Below are 14,004 nucleotides of genomic sequence, written 5' to 3' on the forward strand. Positions count from 1 at the left end.
GGACTAGCGTGCTGTCAATGCTGTCTGTGTCTGATCCATACCGTGCCAGCAGTGTCTAAAGTGTTATACTACGATGTTGTCGTTTGAAGATCTGGTGACAAGTCTGCGGGAATGTGTGATCACCGAGGACCAAGCACCTGAGGCCGTCAGCCGGACACTGAGGCTCTTCACGGACAAACTGTCTGAATCCTCCAGGTTGGTGCCAAACTTCAACACTACACGTTTCAGAGCTCACTGAGTTTTTTTTCTCCTGCTACGTAACAACCGATCGATTAATGGTACTTGCCTGAACAGCACCAGTGTGAAGAGATGTAAGGAGCGCTGTCTGGAGGAGGCTGCCCAGCTGCTGAGACAGGTTTCAGGGACACAGCTCGCTGGTCTGGACGCGGACTACCTCCTGCTCCTGGTCAAACTGCTCATCTCTCTGCAGCTGCAGATGGCCAACATCTCCACCGCCTGTCGTAAAGTGGACCAGGTTAGTCGGTTTTGTTTGTTTGTTTGTTTTTTACTATGCAACATGCATGACAAAATTCAGTGTCACTGAAACTTTATTATTTACTTTTCAGATGCTACAACATCTGGCAAAGGTGAACCACCAGTTGGTTTATAGAGAAATCCATCACTATTTGCAATCCATGGTACACACAGACCAGGTACTCTCACTTCACTTGTGTTTGCCAAGTCTTTATATTTAGAGAAAAGCACTGCGTATAACGTTTTTTGTTGTTGTCTTTTCTTCAGATATTATCTTTCGAGGGTTTGCAGAGAGGTTGGTGCTGTCCAAATGTCATTACAATGTCATTACACTACATGTAAATAATATAACATCTAAATTTCTTGTTTTCAAGCCTGTATGTTCCTGGAAGACAGCACTGTTGGTCGTGAGGTGTGGCGAGAGTCATACCTGTCCCTCCTGAATAAAGTGTCCGAGTTGTTCCCTGTTGTATTGCAACAGGAGTCCCTGAGAGACGGACCACTGTGTTACATCGCTGTCAAGGTACAGGGAGCACAGTGTCCCTTCATCCTTCAAATCTATCTCAGACTTTACTGTGTGATCTCTGTTACTGACCTGAGATCTGTCATCTCTGCAGGTGTGCTTGCAGACCTTTCAGCTGTTGTCCATTGAAGTGGCTCCTCATGCGTGGGACAAGGAGCCCAGGGGCCCAACAGTGCAGACGATCCTACAGGCTCTTATGGACATAATACTTGGACAGGTTTCTCATTAACCTACTAGTTTAGAGTTACTTGCTGTGCTGTTATTGTGTTTATTTCATCTCATCAGCCAGCGTTGTGTCTTGCAGTGCTGCAACAGGGACACTCGTCTTTTGGCCGGCACTGCTGTGGCCATGCTGATCAACACAGCACCAGACAGCAGAGCAGGAGGAGCTGCTGCCTGGAGTCTGCTGCAGGTCTCTGATTTAGGTAAGTAACCACTGACTGTGCAGGATAAACAGACTGAATATTACATTTTGAAGTAAAAAAATACAGTGTCCTGTTTCTTTTTCAGATGTGTTATATCCAAAATACCACATACTTAACATATTCTGAGACAGTGAATGCTGAGTGTCCTGACAGAGTAGCTGTTGTCCTGTTGTTCCTCAGAGCCCTGGGTGCTGAGTGTCGGGGCTCTCCGGGTACAGTGCACCCCCACAGTGAAGGATGGAGTGGCAAGGCTGGCTGTGAGCAGGGGTCTCCTGACCTGCTGCCGACCTCACATCTTACTCAGTTCACACGTGGATGACGCAGAAGTAAATCTACTGAAAGCCCACATTAAAAAAATCTTTTACTTTGGTTCTGTTTGCTTTCAATCCCAAATCCACCATTTTCCTTTTTTTCCAGATGTGTTTGTTGCTAAAAGGGTTGTTTCCTCTGGTCTACACTTTGTGTGAGGAGAAGCTGGATTGTCACCACTTTGTATTTGAAGGTTAGTAACGTGCAGGTCAGACTTATTCATGTGTGCAAAATCATCTGTTTTAATATGACATGTTGTTGCAGTGTTAACGTTATGGCTGAAGAAAGTTAAGGAATGTCTGCCTGACATCTGGAAGATGACAGGTGTCCGCCTTCTGCCTGACAACAGCAGCATGCAGCAACAGCTCATACACATTATCTGGACAAATGCAGAAAGCCCGGTAAGTCAATTTAATCGTTATAATATTATTGCAATTCAAAAAGCAGAACCACATTTATTTACATGAGAATTATTCCATTTTGTAAACTCAATTGACCAAATAATGCAGGATATTGTACTCAGTGAGCTATGAAATTGAGAATTATGCTTGATATTGATTCTAATGTGACCACATACCATCACTAAATAATCACAATGCAAGTTTTGCTGAGGAAAACCACATTAAATGATTCAAATTCTCCCAAATTAAGTTGTGTGTAGTTTTATTCTTTCCTATTATGAAGAAATATATTGATTAATACCAGAGATACCAGAGTATCCAGACCAGAGTATCCAGAGACAAGTTATGTCACGTAGATGACCTCATATTAGCCCAGTAAATAAATGATAAAAAATACTTGTTACTTCCACTAATATCCGTCTTAATGTGCATTGGCAGGTGGAGGGTGTGTCAGAATTTGTGCGCAGTGCCTTTTGTCTGCTGTTGGATATGTATGAGATGGACTGTGAGCACTTTGGTGAAACAAAGAAGAGTCTTTATTTCACTCTACTGGAGAGAATTATCAATCTACCTTGGGAAGCCAAAGCCAAATATCACCGTCTTTGTGCCCTGCTGCCCTATCTGGGCACTGACATGGTGAGGATTCAGGGTTATTACAAGGTTACTAATGTCATAATTAGTCAGTGGTAGTCATGATGACTTGGATCTATGTTTCTCTGACCATTCAGGTGCTGGATCAATACGCTGAAATACCCACTCATCTCCTCAAGTGCTTGTCAACCAATCACCTGTCGCCTTGTGGGTCGGAGCTTTACAAGTGTCTGATCCAGCAGCAGAGGCGAGAGCTGCGCGACGGCTCGGATTCCAACTCTGAGCTGGACCTGGCCGGTCAGTGGGCGAGGCGCTGGCAGCCGGTCCTTCACAAGGCGCTGACGTCTGACGTGATGCTTCTGCAGAACAACAGCTCGACACACCTGCTGCCCTGCACCTTTCAAGTCTTCCCCTCCGCTTGGGATCATCTGCTGGCCTCTCTGGACCCGTTCACCCCCGGTCACCTCCACGCCTGGGCCTGCATCATGAGCTCCTATCGAGCCGCGACCGGAAATTCACCCTGGTCTCTGCAGGGCAGCTCGGCCCTCCAGACTCTGCAGCTAGCTCTAGGATCTGCCGACGACAAAGTCCGTCTCGCCGCTCTCAACCTCCTGTGCTGCAGCCCAAAGACCAAAGACACTCCGAGCACAGAGGAGATGGCAATAATGAGGACGTTTATTCCTCAGAATCTAAACTGTGAGTCCTCGCCTTTTCGCCAGCATTTGCAGGCTGGTGTGAAGCGGTTTCTGGTGCGTATCAGAGACGGCTGCATGGCACATGTCAGAGGACAGAAAGGGAAAAAGAAAGGAGATACCACCAACTTAGAGAAGGCGCAGGATATACTGGAGCAGGGAATAGGTGAGATTTTATGTCCACATTGAAAGTCACAAGAAACTGTTTATGCTAAGTAAAAGAAAAATGATAATAATAAATAATAGAAACCTATAGGAAATACCCATTGTTTGTAATTTGAAGTTTATTATTTACAGATCTTTCCATCCTTTTACCTAGTTCCTGTTCCTCAAAGCTGTTTTTCTCTATCATGTAGGGTTTGTGGAATGGCTTAGTCTACTTCCATACAGCTGTCTGGCACCAGGGCACAGTTACCAGAGGAAGAAGACGGCGTTGCTGCTGCTGTCTGCCGTTCTGGAGACCTGCACAGACACCTGGAGCCCAGACAGAAAGAAGGGACAACCCCCAGGTCAGTTTGAAAAACCGGCAATTGCAAAAAAAAATGTTTCATATTATTATTATTCTGGGTTTAAATTTTAATGATCTTCATGTAATCATCTTTGCAGCCAATATGGCATCTCTTATTAACTGTGCCCGACAAAGAGGACAGTGGGATTTCTTCTGCAGGACAAAACAGCTGGTCCTCATCGGCTGTTTAGAAGATTCCACTAATGAGGTAGAGTTGCCTCACTTTTTGAAAATCACAGATTGAGGTTAAAGATAGAATATTTAAGTGAAATGTTTGTTTTTTTTTCAGATCCGGGAACTCTCAGCTGGGTTATTATTGAGATTTTTCCCACCCAATTTTCCAGATGATATCTCTACAGTGCTGCTCAGACGAACCAAAGTGCTTCTTTGCAGTCCTCGGGTGCAAGAAGCGCAGATGGGAGCACTGATGTCAAAGATCCTCCTTCAGAAGTAAGCCATGCCTTCTTACGTGCCCTCGTTCATCATTATGCCTGCTTTAGATGTGACACATAGGCGGTTATTCCTTGTCCTATCGATCCGTAGATCACAAGACCAGCCTGGAGACAGCAGGCTGAACGGTGTCACGGATGTCGCCGGTGGAAGTAACACCACAGCCTCCTGCATGGTCAGATTCCTGGTGAAGGAGCTGGAGGAGCACTATCTGACAGCTAAAGCTGACATGATGCTTGCTGCCAAAACCAAGCCCATACATGGTGAGAGCTGAGATCTGTTACGCTGATATTCAGAAAAGTGATGTTGATCCCTCAGAAAACATTGTTTATGTGCTGTAATGAATCATTCCAGGTGTTGTAAGTGCCCTCCAGAGGTGTTTGCTAGAGGCCTCTGCCAGTGTCTGTGACGTACTCGATGGCAGTCTGACCACTGAGGTGCTTGGCCTGCTGGAGAACATCTCTCTGCTGCTGCTTGGTGTTTTGTATGGAGACAGGGATGCTTGTGCCACTGAGAAAGGTAAGGTAATACATAATACAATATAATATTGATGTAATAAATACTGACTTGAAATGCACCACATTTCAGATTTTCATTATGATGCCACTCAGTAAATCGCACTCCTCTGTTTTAGACGCCCCCCCTTCTTTCTGTGATATGGGAAATGCCATCAGCTCCCTGATAGCTGAAACATCTGGAGGAAGCCAAGGTGATGGAGAGGAGTGTGTCCTGCTGTCTGAAGAGCACAGCCTGGTTCTCACCTGCTGCTGGGTCAGCCTCAAGGTAAAAACACGCCGTGCGCCATTTAACATGCATGATCAGACATCACAACATTCAGGAAGACAGCAACAAACTGAGAGTGTATTTGCTGCTTGTACCTTTCGTCACGACATTATTTGCTTTTTAGGAAATAGGAATCTTTTTAGGGTCCCTGGTGGAGAAACTTCTCACAGATTTAAAACCTGGCAAGCACATTCTTGAGAAAGAGGATCTAATGAGAGCATCAAAAGTGTTCAAGAATATTCTTCTCAGATGCCGTCACTGGGTACGTTTCGATAAATCCATGTAGTGAGAACCTCCTTAATTATCATATTCTGAAAATCATATTTCTGTTCACCAGGGGGCAGTAGAGGGATGCTGTATAGGCTTCACCAAGTTCTGTGCCTCCCTGTTGAGCAGCAATGATCCAGAGTTGAGGGATATTCCAGCTCATATGCTCAAAGAAGTGAGTAGAGATACATGTTAATATGCATTTTCCATCAATAAATGGAGATGCTGGACTACTTAGCTTTTCTCTCCTTCCATTTTATAGGGATTGAAGGTTGTGCAGTCCCCACGCTCTACATCTGTGACCCGGCGGGCTGCAGGGTTACCTATGCTCATCCTGTGTGTGGTGTCAGCAGAGGAGGCCAGCAAAGCAAGACCACTGTTAGCCCACAGTATGCAAACCTTGTTGGAGACGGCCAGGACGCCTCTGCCTGAGGACTGGGACCAAACGTTGGACCTGCCACAGGTTTTACGGCAACTAAATTCAAGATATTTGTCTTCATAAGTAGACGTCATTAACCTTATACATCACCGTCCTCTCTCCTCTCCAGGTGTGTGCGGTTCACACTCTGCAGGCTCTGGTGCGTGGCTCAGGTCTGGGAGTAGCTGTCCTTCAGTTTGCTCCCGCTGTTGCCATCTTGTCACTCACCCTGCTCAGCTCTCCCTGCTGGACCATGAGGAATGCTGCTTTGCAACTTTACAGTAAGACACAGGGACATTACGAGCTTTACATGGAGTCTGTATTTGAAGTGCAAATGGTTGATGGATCATTCTTGACCATTTAATCAATTGTTAAATATTTAAATGTTATAAAAACTCTGTTTCTCAAAGCCAAATGAACCTCTTCAAATGCTGCTTTGTGTCTGACATACCTCAATACAAATATTCTGTCAATATTCTTTCATTCTATGGTCAAAGAAGACAAACTCTCAATTTAGAACATTTTTGCTCACATTTGAATGATTCAAATTATTCATGTTTACCAAAACAGTTGCTGAAAATAATGACTTTCCATCATTTGATTAATTGATAAATGTATTTTGTCCAGCTCTTATACATACTCCTGATTTGTACAGTCAATTAAAATCCTGTTTCCAGGTTCTCTGTGTTCGCGAATGCTCGGCCAGCGGCCCAACAGTGAGGACAGTGGTCCGACCCAGCATGGCATGTCCCCAGCTGCCTTCTTCTTCCACTACCCCGCGCTCCAGTCCTTCCTCCTCTGCGAGCTGAGAGAGGCTGCACAAGACCTCCAGGGTCAACCCGATGAAGCCAAGCTACACCTCCAACCATCACTCTACCCTGTCCTCACTCTGTTAGCTCAACTCCAGCCTGGTGTCCAAGACTCAGCAGAGTGATTACTGTTTACTTATCATTGCACCGTTTGCTCAGGTTAACTACGGTACTATAGTTTTTATTTATAGTAGCTATTTCCTTCCAGGCCACACGGATGAAAGGTTTTATCCCAATCAACTGTCGGACCTGTATACACAGTAATTAGGAAAAACAGCTTTAAACGTTGTGTTTAATTCAAATTGACATGACTTTTGCCTTAATGCCACTGAGGACCTCTGGTCTTTCTTTTCAGGACTTTGTCAGACTTCCTGCCTCCTTTACTCCAGCTGTCTGCCAGTCCCATTTACAGTGTGAGAGTGATGGCCTCGAAGGCTCTGGTTGCCATGGCTCCCCCCTCCGAGTACATGAACATCCTCCTCACACTGACAGCTCAACTGCCGAGTCCACAGGAGCGCTGCTGTCACAACCGGCTCCACGGACAGCTGCTGCAGATCAAAGCTATTCTCAAGAGAGCTCTCAGCGCAGACAGGTGAGACTTCAGAGAGCTGTGTGTTACTGCATCACACACTTTTAAAGTGCTTGTTTATTTCATTTATCAGACACTGTCAGGCTTTTAAATCCTGCTGCGTCTCTATTTTAGCAGTGACCCCTCAGCTGCACTGTCTGTGGTGCTGAGCAGGGTGGACGCCTCCCTGTGGCTGGTGACTGAACATCAACGCTGCCCTCTAGTGAGAGTGGTCTACCTTGGAGTGGCAGAGTCGCTAAGAAAATTCTGCTGTGACATTTACCTATCAAAGCTCAATGACACACTCATGCTTGACCTCCAGTCACCCCGAACAGGGCTTCAGGTGTGTATGATGCATGATGACCCACTGATGGCACTTTCGGTATGTCTCAAAGACCTTGAAAGACCCTGTATTTCCTCTAGGAGTTCTTTACTTTAAGCCATGGGCTGTTGGAGCTCAACATTTTCTGTCAAAGTTTGAGTTCAGGTTGTTTCATGAAATATTTCTTCCTGTGCTGTTTTGTCTGGGCTTTTCCCTGGTTTCAAGGGAATCAGACTTTATGAGCACCTGTCAAGATTTGGGCAAGAAGCACAAAAACTTGATGAGGCAGTCACACTTATCTCGTAATGTATGAAACGCGAATCCTTTGAACATGAATTGTTGTTTATTGAGTTGAGAATATTTTCTGTTATACAAACTCAGGATCCTGAAACCTTAAGACTTAAAATAAGTCAAATATTACCAGATTGGACTTTGCAATAAATTTTGCATGTCCTCGTAATGTTTCTACTCCCCCGATCCATGGGGACAGTTAATGTTTTGCTCTAGTCTAATTATAAAACACTGACAGCTTAGAGCAGAAGGGATGATATGATGCTTATTTGTGCATCTGGTTGTGAGCATTTGAGTTCACAACCAGCAGTTGTGCGATGGACATGGCCACTGTGTTTCTGTCTTGTATAAGTGATACACCACAGGGATTCAGGAATACAATTTACTGCGCACACACACTGACACATTGCCCCAAAGATACTCTTTCTAATGCTTTATTTTTGTCATCCGTCCAGGTTGGTTTGTCATCTTTTTATCAACGAGCCATCAACTTTCTATGCGCAGATCTAAAGTGGGCCTTCCAAATCTGGAACAGCTTCTCTGCAGCGAGCCCTGACCTGAAGCTCTCACTGGTTATGTGGGTGGTGGATGGGTGGGGTTTGCAGCAGACCAGACTGAAGGAGGTGATTCAAAGAGTGTTGAAGGTGAGGCACGATATGTTCCCCAGACTTCAGCGTGAAGAAAACAAACGTTCCAAAAACCCGTTTTGCAGCTCTCAGCGTAACGAACTTCGTAGAGCACAATGTGAGGAAATCGAGGAAGCAAAGATAGGCTTGAATATAATGCAATCGGAAAGCTGATATCTGGCTGGAGATCGCTTTCCCTCTTACATTAAAAAGGGCATGACTCCCTCTGCACAGTCGAGCTGAGGATGTCTGTCCTTTTATTAATTGCTGCATTAAAGTTCATATAAATGTCTTAGATAAACAGCATGTTACATTATCTAGACCACACAGTTGTGCCTTCCTATGTATATCCGGTGTAGTGTTTTAACTGACCCTTTAAAATTAGCTTGATAAGATGTGATACTGCACATTTACAGAATAGGGGACTAGGATTAAGGTCACTTATTTACCCTTACTGTTTTCATGTATCTCATTTAGTTAGAATAAAAAACAGGTAAATATGAGGCTGTTTTATTTTTTAAAAAATGTAAGTATATTTTTGGGGCTTTTTGGCCTTAAATTGACAATACAGTTGAGAGAGAGACAGGAAATGGGAGGCAGAGGGTTGGGGGGGGGGGGGGGGGTGACACGCAGGATAGGGCTGCTCGGTGTGGGATTCGAACCGGGGCCGCCTGCAGTGAAGACTATAGCCTCAACACATGGGGTGGTTGCTCTACCAACTAAGAAACCAATAGAAATAATTCACCTGCACTGCACACCGTAACTATAAGGATATTTATTATATTAATAAATCTAATTATGTATTGTTTTATTTTCACTTACTTTTGTGATTTCATTTAACATCATGCCCTAGTGTTTATAAGAACATTTTCTATCAACTTTCTATAATGAGGCCCTTGACGCCCCTGACTTGAGAAGACTGTTTTGCCCAAATTCAGAAAAACTGAAACTTGGTTTTTGAGATCATCCAAATATCAACATATGAGTGAAATATTAGATAAATCAATAATAAACGCCTAAAATTAGGCTCTGTAATGTCATTGAGGTGAAGCGTTGTCTGTCACTCTGTTTTAACCCAATTTTAGAGGCCTGCCTCAAGGCCTTCAAGCTCTGGCTTTGTCATATACAATCTTGCAAAAACATGAAATGCAAAGTGGAGAGTGAGAAGATTTTAATATATTTGAAGGGTGTATTATTGCAAAGATATTAGTAGAATAATTGACCTCAGAGATTATATCATGCATGCAAGTCCACAAAAGATCAGTTTTTACATGAGTGTGTGATAAAAGCAAACTCAAAAGTAAGGGTAGGTGACAGTGTATTAATGGAATATTCCAACGCTCTGTATTTTCAGTCAAACCTGAGGGAGGCGTTGTTGAGTCACAATGTGGAGTACCGCAGGACTTACCTCGCAGCTCTGGGAGCAGTGATGGCCGGAGGTGATTCTACTTCCCCCCAGCCTCCTCCGCAGTTGGCCCCACTGGAGGAGCCGGTTCTGCCTGAGTGTCTGGAGTTGTTGCTTAGGGACCTGGAGAAGCAGCGTGGGGGCCCAGAGTCTCTGTCCCAGATTCTGCATGCTGCCAGTCTGCTGCTCTCCCAGTGGTCTGACTGCAGGTTTTTACATGTTTTGTCTTTTTTTTTTCCTTTTATATACTGGAGCGCTCCTATACCTGTAGCTCTGACTTGCTTCCCTTTTCTGTGCAATTTAGTCTCCAGATATGTGTGCTGCAGCGGTGGTGTAGTATTTTGGAACGCCACCGGTGCCCTGATGCCCCTGAAGTGCTCCGGATGGCGACTGCCGAAGCTCTGTGTGCGGCTGCGGTTCCACTCATGAGCTTTCGCGGCCTGAGGAAACACAGCGCTCTGCCTGCCATCATGACCAGGTGCGATGAAAGCTAAATAGTCATTGTCAATCATGTGATACACTCTCATGAACATGAAATTCAATTAAAAATGTGGAATCTCCCTGATTTAGGTTGATCAACACAGGGCTTTACTTGCTGCAGGACCAAAGTCAGCAGGTCAGGATGAAAGCAGCTTGTTTTGCCTCCATGTTGCAGCACACAAAGAGAGGGGAAAGCCAGAGGACTGTCTACGTCATGCAGGTCAACCAGGCTCTGCCGCTGCTGCTGGATCTGCTGTTGGATGAATGCTTCAATGCCCCTGGCACATTGGAGGTGCTGCTGTGTCACCTGCCTCAGTCTGACCTCAGATGCATGCTGAAGGAGGCCTCGGAGATGGGGTATGTCAGCTCACTACATCAACACACTTAAAAGGGGAACTATTTTTACCTTAAGTGTAAATCATTGATTTATGATTCAAGATTCTTTATTTGTCACATGCATAGTTATAGTATACACTTACAACAAGCAGTGAAATGAAATCCTGACTACACCCCCCAGACTGTGCTGTCCCTCGAGTAAAAAACTATGTTAAAAAAAAACTGAGTAAATATAAATAACACATTTTAAATATAGACAAAGAAAAGTTAGAAAATAAAATGAAACTGCTTTGGAGTGATTGTATTAGTAATGAGTAATTAAATGACTTGTTCTGGGGAGAATAAAGGCTCTCTGCGTTCCACGTAGCATCTCTTGACCGAAAACTAACCTCGCAAGATCAGAGCCTCCGACCCGGTGTCCCAGCTCACGTCTTGGCGGCACCACGACATGTAACCTGTAATCTCTTGTTTATGGCAGATAAGACTATACGGATATACACAAATATACGGATACGGATATACACTTTGTAATATGTATATGATATATAATTAATACACCACTCTACGGATTGCCTTCTCGTCGGCTTCGTTGAGGGGGGGGGGGGCAAAATAACAAACCAGATTTGCATAGTTCCCTAAACAGAAGCCTTGATGGGGTGTTGCTCAACTGTCATGCCTCTGTTTTTCAGGTGCTCCAGTCTGTATGAGCAGGACGAGGCCAACGTGTTTGCAGAGCCCTGTGTGATGTCGGCACATGTTTTGCCTCACCTGCTGCAGATGGCTGAAAAATACTCTGAATCGTCTGCTTTGGCTCAGAGCCTGAGACTGTGGGCAGAGCAGAGTGTCGCACAGGTGCTAGACGGCCTTGCAGTGTGCAAAGAGCTCCTGCCAGGTACCACATTAGCAGCACATCAGTCAGTCTGAGTGTCATCTGTATATCTGTATATTTTAATTGAAACATGTAGAATTTCATGTTTTACAATGCGATTACTTATTCTTTCTCTTAAGCAGAGACATTGACCCCCGCCTGGCTGGCTCTCCTCGTGGACCCTCGTTTCCACAGCACACTGTGCGGCCTGTTCACCAGAGCTGCCTTCCTCCTCAACCTGGTGGCAACTGCTGATAATGTACGACACCTTTGTGATCCTTCATCGCTGCACAAGAGTTTACAGGACGTTTGTAGTCTGCTCAGTGAGAACGGTGTCCACTTTCCCTCTGCTGTAACAGCTGCTGTAGCTGGAAAGCTGCCACTGTGACAGAGTCGAGGACTGTTACTCATGCACTCAGTGAGTGCAGCTTTTCAGTCGGGATAAAATTTCCTCATGACTATCTATATGTGCATGTCTTGAATGAGTATTGCAACTGCTGATGCTGCAGTACACTTGTACTTAGCAGCCTGACTGGGTTATGTAAGCGCTCAGCGGCTGAGGCCACTTGTAGCCATCATCATATTACACACACAGAGAAGAGGCCCACTGGGCATTGTGTGCCATGTGCACATGAGGGGAGGTGGAGAGTAACAAAGCAGTTTTCCATTATGACCTCTGGAAGCTTGTTTTTTATACAATGAATGCTCATAGAGCCAATAAAGTTGCATTTTATCAAGAATTACTCATATTTTAATAAACTGCTTTTTTTAGGCAGAGTCACTGCCACTAAATACCCACAGGGCTGTCCTTATGATCACCATCACCCCAAGCAATGTGCTCATTTGTACTACCAGAGCGGTGCTTCTATTCTCTGTTGTTGTTGAGTTGTTTGCTATACAAGCAGTACAAGCAGAGTGCAGACTGATGCAGTGATGTAATGCAATAGCATCTGGAGAAATTGGCTGCTTGGTGGGCAGCAGGGGAATATAGTGTAGAGTTTAATGCTCCATTAGAGGCCTTCTGCCTGGATAAGTGTCCATTTTCCAACCGCATAGGGGCTTGAAGATCATTGACTGGATCTGATAGAGGGCTGGCGGTTGCCCCACAACGGACCACACACTAGAGCAGTCACATCACCAGATAGCGCATTGCCTCTGTTTGTGATGGGCGACTCTTGGTGTTAGACAAACAATGATATGAAAGAGACTGCACATGCTATAATTGTCCATATTAGACAATAAATTAAATGTACATGGAAGTTTTTATTATTGTATTGTTGTTTTATTTCCTTAGGTGATGGTCATATCAGAGTTGAAGTCATGTAGGCCTACCTCTATATGGACCTTTAGGTTTCTATTGTGCATATATAAAGGATTGTGCTTGTGAACACCTACAGTATATTATGCAATACTGTAGCTATGACATCAAGCCTATTAATAATAAATACATAAAGCTTCGGTAATGCATTTCCCAACAACCCACGCCAGTATTAAGACCTGTTGATTAGAGCTCTATCAGATTAATGCGTGCTCATAGGCAGCTACAGGTTGTTCTTGTTGAGAACATGATCTAGAAAAACAAGGTGATAATAGGATGTTTACATCAAAGTTTTCCTTTGGGTTTACTTTATTAAGAACTCTCTCGATATTTGAGTTATGCCTCACTGGATCACAACCACAGAGAGCATTCATGAAAAATGTCTGTTGTTGACTCGAAGCTACATTCATAACACAGACTGTGCAAAATACAAATGGGGGTGTGAACTTTGGTCTACTTCAAGACAAAGGCAAAAACAACATGTGGTTTGGGCACTCAACGTGTTGCCAACATGCCTGGAAATGCCGTTTTGATTTGAAAATTAGTTTGTACTCTTTATTTACAGTATCTGTCAGACTCTACTTGAAGAATTCATGTAATATTTTGTCTTCTGCCTCAACCTTGAAAACAGAGCTGTAAAAGGGAGTCTAAGGTGAACAGGGCTGGAAATTTCCTGAAGGTAGATTGAGTCTTGAAACTGTAAAATGACCATCTGGCTTAGTGAAAGCCTTTGGCGTTGTTGCTGACAGTGCTGAGTGCCTGGACCTCAGTAATTTCATGATTAACTATGGCAACAGGGAACAAGGCCATGTAGGTGCAACCACTTGGTGTGTGTATGTGTGCATTTAGAGCATGAGAGAGTGTTTTTCCACTGCTGGATCCTGACACTTAAGGTTAAACAAATGGTGGCATTCAACTGTTTCAGATTTTTTATAAATGGAATAACTGTTAAAATCTTAATGAATGAAATCAATTTCAAAAGGATTTTTGTCTATTTAACTGTATATTGATTTTTTTAAATGTTGAATATAATAAAATGATCTATTGAAGTTATCACTGCAAAATGTTTTGTTTTTTATATGATCAGCACTGTTTTCTGTGTATTTATTTTCCAATGAGTTTGCAAAGCTTGAAATTTCC

General features: G+C 44.0%; 1 protein-coding gene across 3 annotated transcripts; it reads left to right on the top strand.

Moving 5' to 3' along the window:
• Window positions 1-18: 18 nt before the first annotated feature.
• On the top strand, window positions 19-13,767 carry LOC310990741 (tRNA (32-2'-O)-methyltransferase regulator THADA). 3 transcript variants are annotated; one of them, XM_083978228.1, is made up of 31 exons: window positions 19-195; window positions 295-475; window positions 567-653; window positions 742-769; window positions 849-997; window positions 1,092-1,214; window positions 1,302-1,422; window positions 1,603-1,748; window positions 1,840-1,924; window positions 1,996-2,132; window positions 2,571-2,768; window positions 2,861-3,581; window positions 3,772-3,924; window positions 4,022-4,131; window positions 4,213-4,373; window positions 4,467-4,636; window positions 4,728-4,892; window positions 5,008-5,156; window positions 5,281-5,418; window positions 5,494-5,598; window positions 5,686-5,886; window positions 5,972-6,122; window positions 6,519-6,771; window positions 7,006-7,242; window positions 7,354-7,561; window positions 8,287-8,475; window positions 9,812-10,071; window positions 10,167-10,340; window positions 10,433-10,699; window positions 11,368-11,570; window positions 11,687-13,767. In XM_083978228.1, the coding sequence occupies exons 1-31, from the start codon at window positions 74-76 to the stop codon at window positions 11,932-11,934; spliced, it is 5,640 nt and encodes a 1,879-aa protein (XP_083834354.1). In that variant the 5' UTR covers window positions 19-73; the 3' UTR covers window positions 11,935-13,767. The 3 variants fall into 3 exon arrangements, with proteins under 3 accessions (XP_083834354.1, XP_083834355.1, XP_083834356.1); XM_083978229.1 differs by having other exon boundaries at window positions 11,690-13,767; XM_083978230.1 differs by lacking the exon at window positions 11,687-13,767 and having other exon boundaries at window positions 10,518-10,699; window positions 11,368-11,569.
• Window positions 13,768-14,004: the final 237 nt, after the last annotated feature.

The sequence above is a fragment of the Trachurus trachurus genome, assembly GCF_905171665.1.
Source record: "Trachurus trachurus genome assembly, chromosome: 9".
NCBI lineage: Eukaryota > Metazoa > Chordata > Actinopteri > Carangiformes > Carangidae > Trachurus > Trachurus trachurus.

What these genes read in the sequence shown, in the direction of transcription:
- LOC310990741 (XM_083978228.1), top strand. Translation starts at nt 74, where the DNA reads ATGTTGTCGTTTGAAGATCTGGTGACAAGTCTGCGGGAATGTGTGATC. An exon ending in TCACCACTTTGTATTTGAAG is followed by an intron (nt 1,925 to 1,995) that starts GTTAGTAACGTG and finishes ATGTTGTTGCAG; the next exon opens with TGTTAACGTTATGGCTGAAG. An exon ending in AAGGAGGCCTCGGAGATGGG is followed by an intron (nt 10,700 to 11,367) that starts GTATGTCAGCTC and finishes TCTGTTTTTCAG; the next exon opens with GTGCTCCAGTCTGTATGAGC.